Source organism: Brassica napus, chromosome C5 (assembly GCF_020379485.1).
Source record: "Brassica napus cultivar Da-Ae chromosome C5, Da-Ae, whole genome shotgun sequence".
NCBI classification, from domain to species: Eukaryota; Viridiplantae; Streptophyta; class Magnoliopsida; order Brassicales; family Brassicaceae; genus Brassica; species Brassica napus.
Genome location: NC_063448.1, coordinates 26,202,206 through 26,222,837, shown reverse-complemented (window position 1 = coordinate 26,222,837; position 20,632 = coordinate 26,202,206). Strand labels below are relative to the sequence as shown.

General features: G+C 31.2%; 1 protein-coding gene across 1 annotated transcript; it reads left to right on the top strand.

Moving 5' to 3' along the window:
* Positions 1–8,441: 8,441 nt before the first annotated feature.
* LOC111206225 (AP2-like ethylene-responsive transcription factor PLT2) lies at positions 8,442–15,015 on the top strand. Its single transcript, XM_048758676.1, has 8 exons — positions 8,442–9,092; positions 9,324–9,771; positions 9,872–9,954; positions 10,124–10,132; positions 10,221–10,309; positions 10,416–10,489; positions 10,585–10,712; positions 13,980–15,015. The coding sequence occupies exons 1-8, from the start codon at positions 8,954–8,956 to the stop codon at positions 14,705–14,707; spliced, it is 1,698 nt and encodes a 565-aa protein (XP_048614633.1). The 5' UTR covers positions 8,442–8,953; the 3' UTR covers positions 14,708–15,015.
* The last annotated feature ends 5,617 nt before the right edge of the window (positions 15,016–20,632 follow it).

Sequence of the window (20,632 nt, the reverse complement as noted above, 5' to 3'; positions counted from 1 at the left end):
TTAATAAACATCTCCTATATATTAATTCTAGAACATTATAACACGTTTTCTTAAACACGTGTCATCAATAAGATGATTCTTAGAATATTTAAAAAAAAAGTTGATATATATAAATATATGTTATATTTTTATTAAACTATCTATCAAACTGATTATTAGTGTATAAAAAATTATTTTCAATTATTTTCTTAAGTAAAATTTACAAAATTACCTAATATAATTAACATATATATGATAATTAATAATTATAAATAATACATATTTGATAACAATTTTTGCATCATCTCTCTTTTTATTTAATTTTATATTATTAAACGAAATTAAACAATCATATTAAGCATATAATAAACAAAATTTAGATTTTTTTCTTATATGTTATATTTTTAATTTTTAAAAAGACTATAAATTATTAAAAATAGTATAAATCTCACACTGAAAATTTTGTGATCAATGGTTTAATTTTTCTTTTGTTCAAACAAAATATAAATGATCATAAATCATATTAATATGAAGTCTCATTAATAAATATCCATATTATATATATATTAATATCATTTAAATTATATACTATAAAAATATGTTAATTTTAAAATTTGCATTGAAAAATTATTGATATCTTAATATTTTAATTTTGAAATTTGTATGAAAAATTTCATATTAAAAATTTTGTGATTAACAGTTTAATTTTTGTTACAACAAATATACAAATATAAGTAAAATCATATGAGTGAGAAGTATCAATAATAAATATTTATATTAAAATATACTATATATATCAATATCACTAAACTTTAATTATATACCATATAAAGTAAATAAAATGATTTTTTTGACTTACTTTCAAAAAACATGATTGTAAATAAACAAAAGGCACTGGTTTGATTTATTTGCTTACTCTAACGTATATATTTTTATGTATACATGTATCTTTTAAAATAAATGATTTCTAATATGTTATTTGATCCTGACAATGTCAGAAATACACTTCTTCAAATCGATGTGATTTTTAATATTGGAAGCACTATATATATATATTATATCAATTAGGTTAAAATATTTAGCTTTGATTTTTATTTCTAGAGAGATTGTAATGAACATCATAAAAAGATTTCAATCACCTCTTTTTGAGTTTATTCGAAGAATATATTTGATCATTCGTCTAATATTTGTTTCTTCCTAACTATCCTATATAGCTATTGTAATTGTAAGAATAAGAGATTTGAACTATTTATTATATGTTTTATGGTTTATCATTTAATAAATCAAATAGTTCTTAGTTTACATTATCTAGTTTTAGTGATTTGTGTCAGCCGCAAAACTTATTTTTTTTTTTGTATATGAAGTCTTAAAATAATTAAAATGAGATGTAATACGTTAACTCTTCGACAACGACAGTACATTTAAGAGACCAACATATATATTTGTCATTTTACAGTCGATAAAGATTGTAATTTTGCAAATGTTAAAACACAAAAATTAGTATAAAAAATTCATCCCCGCACATGCGCGCGAGTTACGTCTAGTTATAATTAATAAATTTCAGCGATTCTAAATAAGATTAGTATAGGCAATGAACGTGACTACAACCCATTTTAACGTTGGAAAGCATTTCAATTGTTTAAAATGTTCAGAACACTATTATTCTGATGTTAATGTATTGATAGTATTTAACCAAATTTTGGTCTGACTTCATCAGTTATTTATATTGTAGTTGTATAAGTCAAATCATTTTTTCTAACGGATTAGATTGTGTCTCAAGAGCTTGGTTTGGTTTCTTGATGAAATCTATCGTATCAACTTCATGTTATTGTCTTTGATAAACATATAGAATAAAATAACTTTTAGACGAGAAAAAGGAATTAGATTAGTACTGTTAACTATGATTTAATTTGATAAAATAATAAAATAAGAATTTTTTGAAAAATTTATATAAATATATGATCCCAATATAAACATAAATTAATAATAATGAATATAAATTTTATATAAATATAATCAATATTATATTTTGTTTTTATTCATAGTGAACTTTATTATTAGCTTTTCTTAATATTTTTAAATAAATTAATCTTATTTTGTTATTTTATACTTAAAATGTATTAACATTTACTGTATAGACCAAATAATCGAATAAGAACAAAATAAATTTTTTATTCATTAAATTTAGTCAATACATGTACCGTAATCATAAATGCCAAATGGGGTATGTATTAATTAATGTATGCATAAATGTAATAATTTATCTTATGAAGTAGAGTAGGAAAACTAAAATTAGTACAAACGAATACTATAGTGGTCTTTTCTTTTAATAAACTACTCAGTGGTCTTTGCATGGGAAATGGTTTTCTTTTCTTGATGAAGGGAATGGAATATACTGTTTAGTAAACTTCGGCGTTCTCATACATGTTCGGATTCGGATCAGATATTTTAGTTTTTTGGGTACTTTTGTATAGAAGTTTATAATTCGTTCAGATATTTTAAGATATCGGTCGGATTGGATATTTTTAGTTCGGGTTTGATTATTTCGAGTCGGGTTCGGATATTTTAGATTTTGAAAAACAAAAATTCTTCATTACTCAAGTTTTTATACTTTAAATTTTATAAATAATTTAACTAATTTTTTAAAAAGTTAATAGATTCAACGATTAATAGTTTAGAAACAAAATTTTGGAAATATAAAAACCACTAATTTAGTTTTTGTCTTGAGAATTTGAATGCAATTTTGTTAATGCATGAAACAAAAAGCTTGACATGCATTTTAAGTGAATAGTAAATAACTTTATCCGCAATTATATGTATATTATATGACTTTTAGCTATGTATAACATCAATATAAATATTTGAATAAAACAAAATGGTAAATTATAAATATATGGTTAAGTATTAGAGCTGTTCAATATGGCAAAACCGAACCGTACCGAACCGAACCGAACCGAAATAGATAATATGGTTTGGATTTGGTATATACCATACAAACCGAATGGATATGATTTTTAAAAAATCGTAGGATTTGGATATGGTTCGGTATATAACCGATAAAACCGAATAAACCGAATAAAACCGATCAAAAAATAGAAACATGTAAATATGTATATATTTTATAACAACGTATGAAAATCATAAGTTAATTTTTTTGCTAATAACTATTACCATATTTTTACAATAATAAAATAGTCACGATTTGTAAAACACTTGAACTATAATTAAATAACAATTCATCGCAAACATGCTTCTTATTTTCTTAGTCTTCTTTTGATCTTTTTGCTTTAATTTAGCATTGACTAAATTGAAATAAAGATTATAAATTTGATGAAAACAATTAGTGGAAAATCTTCACAATTTTTTTTATCTATAAACGAATAGAGTTTCGTGTTTAATAGAAGAAACATGACTTTGATGAACGCTAAATATGAAAGAATATAATAACTTATTTTTTGTGCTTCATGCTTCTGTTTTATTTTTTGTTTTTTTTATTTTTATTATCAAAATTTTGAGCTTTGATTTTAATTATAGATTTGATTATTTTATTAGATGATAGAAACATTTTTTACTTTTGTTCTTTTATTTAAACTTATAATATTTTTTTAATAAATGAATGTGTTGACAACAAGACTCTAAAATTCATATAATATGATCCTAAAATAAAGAATTATGTTTTTTGGTATAAAACCGAATAAACCAAAAACCGACGGTATATAAACCGAACCGAACCGAAGTAAATATGGATTTAGAATGGTAGTTATATTTTACTAACCGAAATACCGAAAAACCGAAAAAACCGAACTGAAACCGAACCGATATCCAGATTGAACACCCCTATTAAGTATACATATGTTCGGTTATCTTCGGATATCCATTCGAATTCGGATATTACCCGTTCGAGTTCGGATATCCAATTTCTCCCAACTCAATACCTATTCGAGTATTTTGCTACTTCGGTTTAGATTTCTATTCAGATTTTTGGGGTTCAGTTTTAGATTCGGGTATCAGGTAAAATGCTCAGACCTACTGTTTATTGTTAAATACTGACTAATCAAAAGGGTGGAATCGGGATCATATATATTTGTATGGAATGATCTATGGCTCCCAACCACTCGCCCGAGACCAGCTAATAAAAAACCTACACAATTTCTACCCAGGCCTCACAGTGGACTCTCTCATTGATTCCACTTCGCGAACTTGGAACTCGCAGGCAATTCAGGCTTTGGTGGACCCACATGATGTGAAAACTATAGAAAGCATTCCACTGAGTAGGATTCAGATGATAGATAGGGATGGATGACATTTCACAAAAAATGGAAAATATACAGTTAAATCAGGATATCAGGTATAACGGGTTTACCCATACAAGGAAAGACCACCACTACTGTTTGGACCCACAATTGATGTATTGAAGGCGTTCTGTTGGAAAATACGGCGCCCACCAAAGATAAAACATTTCCTACGCGAATTGGTGACATGGTGTATATCAGTCAAGAAGAATCTGCGAGCGCGAGGGATACAAGAGGATATATGTTGTGCAAGATGCAGAGCCTATGAAAAATTGATAAACTATGTGTTTTTTAAATGTCCTCCAACACTTAAAGTTTGGGCTCTCTCAGAGATACCATCAAATCCAGCTATTTTCTCTACAAGTTCTCTTTTCACAAACATGGATCATCTTTTATGGAAAGTTTTCCCGCATATAGATGATCATCAGTTTGGATGGATACTATGCTACATTTGGAAAGAAATGAATAATAAAGTTTTCAGTAATCTGGACATTGATCATAGGAAAATACTAAAATTGGCAGAAACAGAATCAACACTCTGGGCTGAGGCACATATATTAAACGAACATAGGATAGTACTACAAGTAGATGTTACAACCCTACCATCAATTCCAGGAAGATGGTGTTTCACAGACGGTTCCTGGAAAGAGAATAATATTTTCTTCGAACATGGTTGGCTCAGCTCTCTAGAAGGATTTGCTGAGCTGATGAGGGCGAAGAATGTTCGGGCTAGTCTCTTTCCTCTTCATGCGGAGCACTTTGGGATATAGAATGTATGAGGAACTTACGTCAGTTTCAGGCTACGTTTGCAACAGATTGTTCTCAATTGGTGAAAATGGTTCCAAAACCAGAAGAATGACCAGTTTTTGTAAGTTATTTGGAAGATATTAAGATCCTGAAACAAAATTTTCTCTGATCAGAAATCATCTATGTACCAAAGACGCAAAATTCAAAGGTGGACAGCCTAGCATGCAGTGTGAGGAAGTAACCGTCTTTCATCATTCACATGGATGCAGATCTTCCGGTTTGGTTCACAGAGTCAGTATGAGTCAATATAAGTTGATGACAAAAAAAAAGTATTAAATATTGACTACTTCTCTCTTATGTTAAAATTAATAAAATTATACTAAAACTTATTAGTTACACGTATTAAATTATTAAAATTAAACTATTAAAATTAAAATTATTAAAATTAAACTATTAATAAAATTACATTTATTAATTACAGGTATTAAATTTTTAAAATATAATTAAAATTATACTATGTTAAATTATTATTTTTTATTAAAATTAAAATTAAACTATAGTTTATCAATTACACAAACAATAATAGGAACTGTGTTATGGATGACACAAAGGCACACTACTAAATAGTCCTAGTAGCACAATACAAGCTTCTTCATCGTTTCCGGCTGGTGGTTGTGTTTTTCCGGCGGTGGCGCGCCTTCGGCGTCACCGTCAAAATAGCTTGTTTCTTTTCTTTTTTACGTTTTCCAGCGACTGTGTAGTTTTTTTGGTTTACTTCTCTCCGGCAACGGTGGCAATCGTGTGCACCGGGTGGCTGGCTTATGACTCTGGCGTCATCACTTTCTTCTTTGGTGAGGCGGCCGGCTCTGCTTCCGACTTTGATCTCTTACGGTAAAGTTGGCGTTATCCTATAAAATTCTCCCGATCTGAGGAAAAAGTATGTTTGGTGTGTGATTGGTGACTCGTTGAGGCGGATGAGATCTCGAATAGGTCGAGGAAGCTCTCCGCTGGGTGATGATTCCGATCTGGGTAAAGCTTTGTGTGCGTGTGGTGTGGGGATGGAGGAGATCTCGACTCTGGTCGATTGAGGCTCTTCATCGGTGTATGCCCTGAAACTGGTGGGCTTGTGATCGTGCTACTATCTCCGGTAGGTTTCCGGCGACGAATCTCAGTCGGTGAAGACGGTGGAGGCTGCTTCCAACACGTGTCCCTCCTCTTCGAGCGGTTAACACGTGACCACCGAATCTTCTTCTGACGTGTTTTAGTATTTGAGCCGTTTGTTGGACCTTAGATCTTTAAATATATGATGTTGGGTTTATATTCCCTTTTGTCTGGGCTTTTATGTTTTTTTTTGTAATAAACTCTGTTTAATATAGTATCAGTTGGAAAAAAAAAGTGTGCACTGGACAATTAGTTATATTAATTTTATGTTATTTTTATTTAATCTTAAAATACTAGCAATATCTCTCTTTGACGGGTGCGAAGTCCAATCAATCAGTCAACAGATTTAAACTCGGGAAGACCAAAACAAAATCCCACCCCAATTCTTTTTCATTTTCTAATATCCTTTTTACAGGTGAAAACTAAATAAATGAAATAGTTTTATGCTTCTAAATGCTACTAAGCTATTTGAAATTTTTTCATCTTACATATATTCAAATTATTTTGAACGTCAACGAAGAGTGACTTTCACTCTTTCCAAATATTCTTAGTAAGTATTAATAAATTATGCGCTTTATATAATATTGTATCATGCATTGTATGTCCTTGAACACATGCAGAATAGCAAACTCTGGGGTCTACAAATATATTAGCATAGTTTAAAAGGGTCGATCCAATTGTATGTATATACCTTTGAGTCATTTCAATGTGATTGCATGTATGTACACGTAAACGTATACGGATGCGTAGCCGTGTGCTTACACATGTTTAAGGATATGTAAGTACATGTGTATGCAGTGAGAGAGAATGGTCAATGGTAAGAGAGTGGGAGATGATTCGCAGAGTGTGGGAATGCTGGGCTTTGGGGAGTCATTAATCGCGACAAACGAGGAACGTGAGTTCCGATAATCCAAGTGGGGTAAATTTTTGGTTTTAGTATAAGTGATTTTGATTTTGTTTGCTTTTAGGGTTTGGATTTTCTCCGGTTGGAAGCGTAGATTTGTCTTATTCGCGACACTCGTGTCCCAAATTTATCGCAGTATCGTATCCCAGATGCATGATCAAACATGTGAAGTGTAACATTTAATTTAGTCACTTTTCTTTCGCCTCATTTCATTCTATTATTGTGATATGATAACATGTGGTTGTGCAGATATACTATTTAATATATATCTACTATATTTCTATCTAAGATATATACTTCTGAGTAAGTTATTATTTTGATATAATAATGTGGTTGTGCATAACAATCAGATAAAAACTCTATTTAATATATCCCCTATATATTATTCGTGAAACATTACTTCTTCTTTTTGTATCCACGTGTCATCACTAGGATGATTTTTAGAATCATTAGAGAAATATGTTGGTCCATCTAATTATATAATAAATTTTTTTTTAAACTAACCATAAATTCATTATTAATGTCATTTATTATTTCTTTAAATAAAGATTACAGAATTGTCTAATGTGACTAAAAGATATATGACAATTAATGATTTTGAATAATAAAGATCTGATAAAAAAATAATGTATCTTCTATTAAATTTGTTTAATTTTGAACTATTAAAATAATTTAAAAAAATCACAATAACCATATTATAAAAATTTAAATTTTTCTGTATATGTTATATTTTGAATTTTAAAAAATGACTATAAATTACTAAAACTGTTAAAAGTCTCACATTCAAATTTTTGTGATCCATGGTTTAAAATTTTTGTTATGACAAAATACAAATGATTAAAAAATCATATAAATAAAAGTCTAATTTAATTAATCATTAATATTTAATATATATATGTATATATATCATTCTAAATTAAACTATAAACCATATTGAATAAATAAATATTTTAATATCAAAATTCACTTTGAATAATTTTTTTTGATAAAAGTTTTGAACTAACATTGATAAATTTTTTTAAATTATAAATTACTAAAATTATTAATCTCACAATGAAAATTTTGTTATCGGTAATTTAAAATTTTTGCTATTAAAGATATACATGATCAAAAAATATATGAGTAGAAAGCATCATTTAATAGACATTAATATTAAAAATATACTATGTATGTTAATATCATTTAAATTTAATTACATATCCTATCAAATTTTTTAAAAAATTATTTGGATTAATAAAATTGATTTATATTTTCGCACCAATTTAATCATATATGTAATAGTTACTGACTTTTAATTATTCAATATATATTTATTATTTCATAATATGTAAGAACATATAATACATAAAGTAATTTATATATATAATGTTTATCAAGGCGCAGGTCTTAATCTAGTTTACACTTATTCTTGCATAATTTTAATGGTTGATAATAAAACTGCGGCAATCCTTTGTTGAGGTTTTAAAAACAATTTAAAGCGAGCATTTAATGTAATAGGTTTAACTTGAAAACCTGTTTAGCTTCCGAAAAAGTACTCCCTCTATTTTTAAGAGTTTTACAAATATCTTCGTCTAATTTAATTTGTTTAAACCCCTCAAGTTATCGGAGAGATAGAGATAGAGAGTGTGTGTTTAGAGAGAGAAAGTACAAGTTTGCGACTGTGTTGCAGCCATACATAGAGAGCAAAACAAGATCTCTTCCCGTCTATCCTTGATAGGTAACTCTCTTCATCGTAACATTTCTCTTCACTAAAGTAGCTTAAATCTCTCTCTGTCTTTATCTTATGATACGTCTCTAATCAATTTATGTCCCCTTATTCCAGATTTTATCAAAGTGATTTAAGATTTGATTTTCATAGGAAGGAAATATAATGAATTCTAACAACTGGCTTGCCTTTCCTCTATCACCAACCCATTCTTCTTTGCCTCCTCACATCCACTCCTCACAGACCTCTCAATTCAATCTCGGCTTGGTCAACGACAATATGGACAACTCTTTTCAAAACCAAGGTATATGCGCGCACACGTACATATGTTCATGTATATTTGAAATCGTTTCATTTATCATATATCTGTTACGAGGGTCCAAATTCTACACTCATTAACAATATAGTAACTGGTTTTAAATCGCAATCTAGTCGAATGTAGTAGCACATGTTTAAAAACGGAAATGTTTATACCATGCGTTTTTCAGATTCTTGTTTTTAATTGCTTTCACAAAAGCATTGTATGCTTTCTCAGAATGGAATATGATCAATCCACACGGTGGAGGCGGAGAAGGAGGAGAGATTCCAAAAGTGGCTGATTTCTTAGGAGTTAGCAAGTCGGACAATCATCAAGCCGACCACAACCTCGTACCGTACAACGACATTCATCAAACCAATGACTCAGATTACTACTTCCAAACCAATAGTCTGTTACCTACCGTTGTCACTTGTGCCTCTAACACTCCTAATAACTATGAGCTTCAAGAGAGTGCCCACAATTTGCAATCTCTCACCCTTTCAATGGGAAGTGCCGGAGGCGCCGCTGCCGCAGCGGCGGCCGTTAAAGCCTCGCCTGCTGAGACCAGCGCGGATAATAGTAGTAGCACTACTAACATAAGTGGAGGAACCATCGTTGAAGCTGCACCGAGACGGACCGTGGAAACTTTTGGACAACGAACCTCTATCTATCGTGGCGTTACAAGGTCTTAATGATATAAGTCTTAAAGTATTGTTTACTTTTTATTTTAAAGTTTAGTAACGAAATGTATATAAATATTTTATCTTTTATTCTTGGTATTATAGACATAGATGGACCGGTAGATATGAAGCTCATCTTTGGGATAATAGTTGTAGAAGAGAAGGACAATCAAGGAAAGGAAGACAAGGTAAGTGTAGTCATGTATTTTATTAATTTCTTAATTGCTTAATTCGTTTCCTCTTTTGGTCCCATCTCTGCAAAAATATTTAATTTGGACTATAGATATGCTATTTATGTTCCTCATCATTCTTATGGTTTTGATGCTTGAATCTTGGACTTCTTCGAAATCTCTACAGTCTACTTAGGTGAGTATACATTAATATTGTTTTCTTGGTCTCCGTTATATATACTTTGATTTAAGAATTTTTTTAATCGAGTTATAAATACATTCAGGTGGGTATGACAAAGAAGAGAAAGCAGCAAGAGCATATGATTTAGCTGCACTCAAATATTGGGGCCCCTCTACTACTACCAACGTTCCGGTAAGTTATTTCAAATTGTCATGGTTATATATTTCTAATTAGCTTCTAAACGGTAGTAATGATTTGATAATATCGTTATAATTTCCTACGTTTTCACATATTTTAGATTACTAACTATGAGAAGGAAGTTGAGGAGATGAAAAACATGACGAGACAAGAGTTTGTGGCTGCTATTAGAAGGTTGTCTTAACCCTTTTTCATTAGATTTGAACGTATTCGTATGCATATATATATGTATGTAGTTTTCTAATCAAAGAACTTCTTAATCATTTTAGGAAAAGTAGCGGATTCTCGCGTGGTGCATCGATGTATCGAGGAGTAACAAGGCATCATCAACATGGAAGATGGCAAGCAAGGATTGGCCGAGTTGCTGGAAACAAAGATCTCTACTTGGGAACTTTCAGTAAGTACATTCTGTTTTATCCTATATTGTATACATATTCATATTAATATAAAAATATTTATTTAAAACTCTTATTTCAGTACTTATGTGTTACAACACCTTCTAAAACTATGAGAAAATTATTTGTCCAAATTTTAAATACTACTTTAGCCTATGAACCGCACTACACCACTACAAGAAAACAGCGGCATACTGAGAGAAAAAATCGTCGGTATGTCGTCGGGATAACGCTATTCCAACGACATACCGACGAAAAAAGTCCTCGGAAATAACTCCTCGGAAATTCATCTTTCCTCGGAAATCCCTCGGAAATTTCCGACGGAATTCCGAGGACCACAAGTTCGTCGGAAATTCCTTGGAATAGGTTCGTCGGAAATTCCTTGGAATATTCCGAGGAAGATGTCGTCGGAATATTCCGAGGGATAAACTTCCTCGGAATATTTCCAAAATTAAAAAAAAAAATTATAAATTTATTTTTTTAAATTGAAATTCGAAAATATAAAATTAAAATTGAAATAGAAAACATATTTAAAATACAAAAAATAATAAAATAGTTTTTATAAATAAAAAAAATGTTTTATAAATACAAAATTAGTTTTAATAAATATGAAATCATCTTTTTATAAATACAAAATAGTTTTTATAAATACAAAAAATAATAAAATAGTGTTTATAAATCAAAAAATGTTTTATAAATACAAAATTAGTTTTATAAATATAAATATTTTATAGATATGAAATCATCTTTTTATAAATACAAAATAGTTTTTATAAATACAAAAAATAATAAAATAGTGTTTATAAATCAAAAAAATACAAAATTAATTTCAAAAGATGAAATCATCTTTTATAAATCCAAAAAACGAATTTATATGCAAAGAACGGTTTGTATATTTAAAAATAGTTTTTATAAATACAAAAATAAAAAATAGTGTTTATAAATCAAAAAATGTTTTATAAATACAAAATTAGTTTTAATAAATATAAATATTTTTATAAATATGAAATCATCTTTTATAAATCCAAAAATCGAATTTATATAAAAAACGTTTTGTAAAATCGAATTTATATAGAAAAAATGTTTTATAAATAAAAAAATAATGAACAATTTATAAAAAAAGTTCTAAATCAATTCAACACAACCAAATCACAATTCTAAACCTATTACACAACAAATCACAATCCTACCATCACCCTAACAAAAATCTATCAAAAACCTTCTAAAATCATCAAATCTATTTAAAAACCTAACAAATAGGACCTAAGAGAGGGGGATAGGGTCCTTACATGATTTGTAAGAGAATGGAAAGGATTCGCCGGAGAGATCGTCGCGAGAGAAGGTGGAGAACGCCGGAAGGAGAGATAGATCGCCGGAGAGGAAGAAGAGAGAAATGGGGAAGAAGATGCGTTTCGAGTTTATAAAACCTTGGGTCCGACGGATATTTTCCGTTGGAATTCTCTCAGTATTTTCAATTTCAATTTTCGCGAAATATTTGGCGGCTTGTTTGCCTGGTTAAATGAAAATATTCCGAGGAAATTCCGACGGCCACTTAAATATCCGTAGGAATTTCCTCGGAATATTTTCATTAATTCGAGGAAAAAGAATATCCTGTGCATGTATTTCTATTAATTTATATTGTTCCTCGGAATTTCCTCGGAATATTCCGAGGAAATACCGAGGAAATACCGAGGAACTAGTGTTTGGGGTTTCAAAACATCAATTTTTTTTTGCCGTATTTCATTTCTTATACAATTGTAATGCATACCATTGAGGATTCTTTGTATAGATGAGCATAAACCATGAAATAACAAATTTCAAAACGAATTGTAAGTATTCCATTTACTGTTCATTAAAGTGTATAAGTGTTTCTCTTATGTTGTGGGGATTTCGTTCATACAATCGGAAAAGTGTTTTATTATAGGGTAAGGAACAAATTTTTGACTTCATAATGAACGTAAGACACTTAATAAGGGTTATATAGGTGTTATTCAAACCGCAAAACGTTGTTTTCGGTTTAAAAACCCTATTTCCTCGGAATTTCTTCGGAATATTCTGAGGGAATTCCGAGGAAACCATTTTCTTCCTCGGAATTCCGTCGAAATATTCCGAGGAAATTCCGAGGAACTAGTGTTTGGGGTTTCAAAACGTCAATTTTTTTTTAAACGGATCGATCGATGGATATATGTCCAAAAACGCATCGATCGATCACTAAGATGGACCAAAGCGTAACAATGTGATCGATCGATGAGATTATCCCATCGATCGATCGAGGATATCAAGTGTTCCTCGGAATTTCCTCGGAATATTCCGAGGAAATTCCGAGGAACTAGTGTTTGGGGTTTCAAAATCTCGAATGTTTTTTTATAAACGGATCGATCGATGGATTTATGTCCAAAAACACATCGATCGATCACTAAGATGGATCAAAGCGTAACAATGTGATCAATCGATGAGATTATCCCATCGATCGATCGAAGATATCAAGTGTTCCTCGGAATTTCCTCGGAATATTCCGAGGAAATTCCGAGGAACTAGTGTTTGGGGTTTCAAAATCTCGAATGTTTTTTTATAAATGGATCGATCGATGGATTTATGTCCAAAAACGCATCGATCGATCACTAAGATGGACCAAAGCGTAACAATGTGATCGATCGATGAGATTATCCCATCGATCTATCGAAGATATCAAGTGTTCCTCGGAATTTCCTCGGAATATTCCGAGGAAATTCCGAGGAACTAGTGTTTGGGGTTTCAAAATCTCGAATGTTTTTTTATAAATGGATCGATCGATGGATTTATGTCCAAAAACGCATCGATCGATCACTAAGATGGACCAAAGCGTAACAATGTGATCGATCGATGGGTATATATCCAAAAACGCATCGATCGATCACTAGTTCGTCGGAATTTCCTCGGAATTTTGTAAAATCCCTATAATATTTCCTCGGAATTCATCGGTTTTTTCCGAGGAACACATTTTTCCTCGGAATTTCCTCGGAATATTCTGACGGATTGATATTTCCTCGGAATTCCGTCGGTATATTCCGAGGAAATTCCGAGGAAACTCAAAATTTGGGTTTCCTCGGAATTTCCTCGGAAATTCCTCGGGAAATTCTGAGGATTTCATTTTCCGTCAGAATGTCCGTAATACTGCAAAAAAAAAATAACACTGATTTTTATAATAAGTATATATTTTATCGAAGATGTGAATAAAACTACTCACGTAAATAGATTGTCATTCTTATATTCTCATTTGCCTTTGTCAGCCACAGAGGAAGAAGCAGCAGAAGCATACGACATAGCTGCAATAAAGTTTCGAGGTCTAAACGCGGTTACGAATTTTGAGATTAACCGCTATGATGTAAAAGCTATCCTAGAGAGCAACACACTTCCTATAGGAGGTGGTGCATTTAAACGGCTCAAAGAAGCTCAAGCTCTAGAATCATCAAGAAAACGTGAGGAAATGATAGCCCTCAGCTCAAATTTCCATCAGTACGGCGCAGCGAGCGGCTCTAGCTCTGGGCTTCAGCTTCAACCTTACCCACTAAGCATTCAACAACCTTTTGAGCATCTTCATCACCAGCCTCTACTTACCCTACAGAACAACGATGTCTCACAGTATAATACTAACGTTCATGATTCCTACAGTTACATCCAGACGCAGCTTCATCTTCACCAACAACAAACCAACAATTGCTTGCAGTCTTCTAGTCACAGCTCGCAACTCTACAATGCTTATCTTCAGAGCAACCCTGGTTTGCTTCACGGATTTGTCTCTGATAATAACAACGCTTCAGCGGTTTATGGAAACAATGGGATTGGTATTGGGTCAACCTCCACAGTAGGAACATCGGCCGAGGAAGAGTTTCCCACGGTTAAAGTTGATTACGATATGCCTCCTTCAGGTGAAGCCACAGGGTATGAAGGATGGACTAATGCAGAGCATGGTCAGGGGTCAAATCCAGGAGGTGTCTTCACAATGTGGAATGAATAAACGGTTATTTTCTGTGTTTCTTGCGAGGCAAGGTATGGTTCTGAATGATAGATATTATTTTCTTGTTTACCAAGTAGTTTAGAATCGGCTGGAGTCTTCTTGATTAGCAGAGGCTTTTGATTTTTTTTTCCACTTTTGACGGCGAAGATGATGAATTTGTAGACGGCGGTTAATCAAGTCCTCAAGGGTTAGTGTTTTATGGGCACTGAAATAAGATGGATACGTGCCCAAATTTTGTTTAAAAGCTAACCCTTTTGACTAATTTCTCAAACCTGTAATTCCTTTTATAATTAAGATTTATGTTCCCTCTGTTTTATTCTCTTATACCTTATTTCTGAAAAAAAATTAACTCTCTTTTTTGCCAACAAATTTAACTATATTGAGTGTTATATTACACTGCATGTGAATAAACTTGCTGTCTCTTCCACATAGTTTTTTTTTGCTTAAAATTCACCACAAAACTTCACAAATATGTGCAGTTGTTAGGTCAATCAATTTTATAGTATAGCTTAATTGACTTTTAGAAGTGCTTAAAAGTTGAGTCTAACTTGTATCTTCCTGTATCTAACATGTAAATAATGTGCCAGCTGAAAACCTAAACAGAATTTTCAGACATCTAGTGTGTATTTTCCCCTCTATAGTTTGTAAACGTATAAATATCATGACTGTTGAGGAATAAACACATATTTTTGATTCCACTCTTCATAATAGGATCTTATACTTCAAATTTATGGACGGTTCTAAATTTATAAAACTTGATATAATTACGGTTTTGAGGTCGGTTGATCCATATGTATATAACTATAATTCGGTAGATTAGGTCTTTAACTTATAACTCAAGTTTTTTTTTTCTTTTAAGCTTAATCCAATAGACTTTTTGTAACCTCTTTCGCCATTGTATTTGCTAAGATACCTATATCAATGTAATCATGCACACCAAAAAATTCATCACGACATAAAGGAGACCAAAAATCATGTTAAAAGGATGCTCTTCTACCACTTTTGATTTCAACTTTATGGAATGTCTTTGCTAACTCTATGTACTCTAATTTTTTTTTCCACATCCAAAACTGATTTTGTGTTTGCATTACCGGATTAAAATTAAATCCTTCGAAATATGATTATCCAATTCACCCATAATAAAAACTGCATCGAAACAATCCATACGGCCATATACCTCCTTGGCTCCTTGGTTCTTTCAATGGTCTTATTCCAAAAGCACTCTTTATATTTGACTTAATTAACATTCGTTCCCAGCATTTCTAGACTTAACATGCATCCATTATATATTAACTGAGAAATATTACAACATTATTTTTTAGCCACATGTCATCAATATGATAATTATTAAAATTTTTAAAAAAATTATTTAGTCAATCCAAACATATATTATATTTTTTATTAAACCGAATATAAAATTAATTAGTAGTATACAAAAAAATATTCTCCTTTCTTTCCTTTAATAAAAGTTACATAGTTACCTAATATGATTAACATATATATGACAATTAATGATTTCAAATAATAAATATTTGATAACAGTTTTTGTATCTTTCATCACTTTGTTTAATTTCATATTCTTAAAAGATACTAAACAATCACATTAATCATATAATAACAAATTTAGAATTTTTTATTATATGTTATTTTTTTTTTTGACAACAAGACATTTACAGACTCATATTGACTCTGTAAACCAGATCGGCAACTCCGCATCCATATGAACGACGAAAGACGGTTGTTTCCTAGCACTACGTGCCAAGCTATCCGTCCGTAGGTTCTCCGTTCGGGGTACATAGATGATATCTGAGTTGTGGAAGCTTCATAATATTGTTTAACGTCTCACATTAAAAAAATTGTGATCAATGGTTTAACTTTTTGTTATAACAAGATACATATGATCATAAAATCATATGAATAAAAAGTTTCATTTAATAGATATTCAGATTAAATATACATATATATATATATATTAATATTATCAAAATTAAACTATATACCATATAAAATACATAAATATGTTAATTTCAAAATTTTCATTGCAAAAGTGTTTGAGACCTTGATAATTTAATTTTGAAATTTGCATTGAATTTTTAAAAACGATTATTAATTACTAAAAAGTATTAAAAATCTCTTACTAAAAATTTTGTGATTAATGGTTTAATTTTTTGGTACAAAAATATACATATGTTAATAAGATTATATGAGTAAGAAACCTCAATTAATAAATATCCATATTAAAATATATTATATATCTATGTCACAATCTTTAATTATATGACATATAAAATAAATAAAATTATTGGTTTTATTTACTTACGAACAAAAATTATTGTAAATAAACAAAATAAATTATTTTGATTTATATGATTACTCCAGTTATTGTTCAAAAAAAAAAGCTCTATACATAATAGTTACTCGATTTTCAACTATTCAATATATTTATTATTTCATAATACATAATTAACACAAAATAAACAATAATATGTAAAAGTAATTTGTATATATAATATTTATTTTGCGTCTGCGCAAGACGGAGGTCTTCACTTAGTAATATATATATATATATATATATAATGCAAATATCTAAAATATGAAAAACTGATAACAAAATAAATTCATAAAAACTCATGACAACTGAACTAATCAGTTGAGAGTTGAATTGGGAACATCATCTTGTCTGCCCCCCTCTGAATAAAGAATCGCCTATGCCCCTCTGAAATCGCCTATGTCCATCTCCTTTTAATGAAATGCGAAATGACAAAGCTGGTCTTTTGAAAAAAAAAAAAGAAAAAACATAAAATCAGGTGGAATTGATGTCAATTGGGTTTAGGAATTGGAATTTCAATAAGGTTAAATCCACATCGGTTTGGTTGGGTATCGAATATTAAAAAAATATATAATTAAAAGGGGAGGAAAAGGAAATTCCGATTGGAAATCCCGCAGCTCCTCCTCCATCAATCCATCCCGCAGCTCAGCGTGGACTGATCTCTCCCGAAGCTTATCGACGGTGTAGAACAATCGTTTCCCGACGTCTAGCATTCCGTCGGTGCCGGTGGAGTAATTGGTAAATTTTGATCTCTGGTTGGAATCAAACTCTTTCTCCAGTACATTGTAGTGGATTATAAATGGATTCGAATTATGAGTAATGTTCAACGTCATTGATTCGTTTCTGAATCAATTGGTATGAAATGTATTTCAGTGGGTGAATGGCGGTGTATTGGCAGTAGAATGGGAGGTAGATCGATCTGCAGCTGAATCTAATTCAATTTGTTCTAGACAATTGTAGTAAAGTTGTATTACTCGGAACAACTGGTAAAACTTTGGATAACTGAGAATACTGGGAAGAACAGGTAGAACGTTGGATAACTATATTCAGTTTGTTGAGTGTGTTCCATTTTTTTTGGCAAGATACAATGAGCAATCATGTTAGTATTCATTTTCAATTCAAAGAACGCATGTTTAGTATTATTGTGAAGACTTCAGTGGAGGATATCACTTTACCAATGATAGAAGAGAGGATGTATAAGAAGCTTGGGTTGGATGAACGTAAGGAAAAACTGAAAATCTGCTACATTTTGTTTGTGGTAGGATGTGAGCGAGCTTTAAATATTGATGATGATGAGGATCTTTTGGTTTACCTAACGTTGACGGATAAAGAGAACCAAAGATGTCTTTTGGTTGTGGAGAGTAGTGGAAAACCAGAACTGGTTGATAAACTGTCGATTGTTGGCAAAAGTTCTGTTAGTATGAATGATACCACTCAAATTATCTTAAGGAGTGACTTATACTCTCTCAAATAAGAGGTAGAGTTGTAGTACTTAGGGATCAAATTCACAGGGAGCTAGGGAACCTAAGGAATCTAATATGATTTGTTAACCAAGAATGTTTTTAGAGTTTTTAAATATAAATTGCAGTTTTTATATTGAACAAGTATTTGTTCAATAGCATGTTTGAGGTTTTGGTGCTTAAAAAGGAAATAGCTAGACTTAGGGTTTTTATTCAAGAAACTTGGGATTATAATCCTACAGATGCCTAATGAGTTGCATGCATGATAATGTAAAGCTCAACTACTTGATCAACAAGTCAATCAGCTCTCACACGTATTGACTTGTTTATTAACTAGATCTAATGATCTTAACTGTCGTTATCTTGATCAATAGAAAGTGTCGATCGATAATCCTATAGGGATATCGATCGATACATCTTTTGCACTGTCGATCGATTATTCAAGTCTGATATCGATCGACGCGCTCTAGTCAAGCTTTATGCACATGTTGAATGAAGGCTTACTAAGCTCACTAGATCTGCTCTCGCCTTGCATATAGCAAGAAACATAGTTCTATTAGAATGTTTTCAGGATGAGAATAAAGCTCTCGCTTTTATCAATCAATCTAAGGGCATGTTCTAGGTAGCTAATCTAAACAAAGACATTAATGAACAATCCTAAAGATGATTATCACAACTCAACAATCTATAGTTGGGGCTAATCCCTCCTAACCTATTTAAACCCTAAAATCTAACAATGGAACTACTCAGACATGGCTAAGCAATTCATAACAGCAGTTAAGTATAAAAACTTCATTAGAATAATAAATAGATATTAATGGAGTTCCAATCACAAATTATAACTTTGGATCTTCTCTCAAATCAATAAAAATCCTAAAAAACTTTGCTGTGAAAATAGTAAAACAATGAAAGCACACTTTGCCTCTAACATGGCGGCAAAGCTTATATAATTAGGGTAAAACTCGTCAGGGGTAATCTTGTAAAATGGTGAAGTCTTGGGCTTCAAGTCGGCTGTGACCAAACGGGCTTTCTGCGCGCTTCGCTGTCGATCAATACACATATGTGAGTATTGATCGATTCTTACTCTCCAATATCGACCGATTGTCGAGCTCGATGGCCATCTCGGGTGCTTGCTCCAAATATCTCCAAAATGCTCCAAAATCATCACTTATCTCCAAAACACTCCTGATCTTATAAATATAATAAATAGACTCTATAATATAATAGTTATTAGTAAAAGCACCTATAAACTATGGATGAAAATGGGTCAAATCCATAGTCTATCAACTCCCCCAGACTTACCCTTTTGCTTGTCCTCAAGCAAAACAAACATGCAGTCTTTCTGAAAGAGGTTTTAAAAACAGCAGAGACTCACATGATTTAAAACTTAGAATCATCACCTCTACAATATTGCAATCCACATCTAAGAAGTCCTAATCGCAAAAGTACATTATACCACATCCTAGCTTAGCAACCAAATTCATCTAGCCAACAACTTAACAAATCTTGTCTTTCATTCCCCTCTACCAACCTCATTTCTTAGCATAAAATAAAAGTGAATGCTTTACCTTGGGAGTATCGATCACATGATGCAAGGATTCTCAAACAAGTATCTGGACCTGCAGGTAAACTTTAGTTCCTATCCTCTCTCTCTACTAATTTTCTCTCTTAGTCAAAGTCTGCTTATATGCAAGATCATTTACCAAGATTTGACAGGTTTCCATGAATCAAGCCTTAATGGTGGTTGCCACCAAGTCATGTTCACTTCTTTTTGACCTATATCCTAGGATTATTTGTGAAGCAAGCCTTAATGGTTGTAGCCACCAAGTCCTGTTCTAATCCTTTACCTATGAAATTCTTATGAAGCAAGTCTTAATGGTTGTAGCCACAAAGTCTTGTTCGAATTCCTTCCTAATAAATCTCTATATATTATAATAATAAATAATTTTTTTTATTCTATATATTAGCTATATTTCGAAAATAGAGAGAGAAATGGTGATAAATCTATATACACAAGGCTTTACCTTACAGACTTGTTTTGAAGAATCCGATCCCATGTATACCAAGCCCCAAGACAAGCAGTTGTGTCAAGTTTAGTGTTGGAGGTCAGCTTTGGTTCCTTCAAAACAATCTCAG

What these genes read in the sequence shown, in the direction of transcription:
- LOC111206225 (XM_048758676.1), top strand. Translation starts at nt 8,954, where the DNA reads ATGAATTCTAACAACTGGCTTGCCTTTCCTCTATCACCAACCCATTCT. An exon ending in ATCTATCGTGGCGTTACAAG is followed by an intron (nt 9,772 to 9,871) that starts GTCTTAATGATA and finishes TTGGTATTATAG; the next exon opens with ACATAGATGGACCGGTAGAT. An exon ending in TCTCTACTTGGGAACTTTCA is followed by an intron (nt 10,713 to 13,979) that starts GTAAGTACATTC and finishes TGCCTTTGTCAG; the next exon opens with CCACAGAGGAAGAAGCAGCA.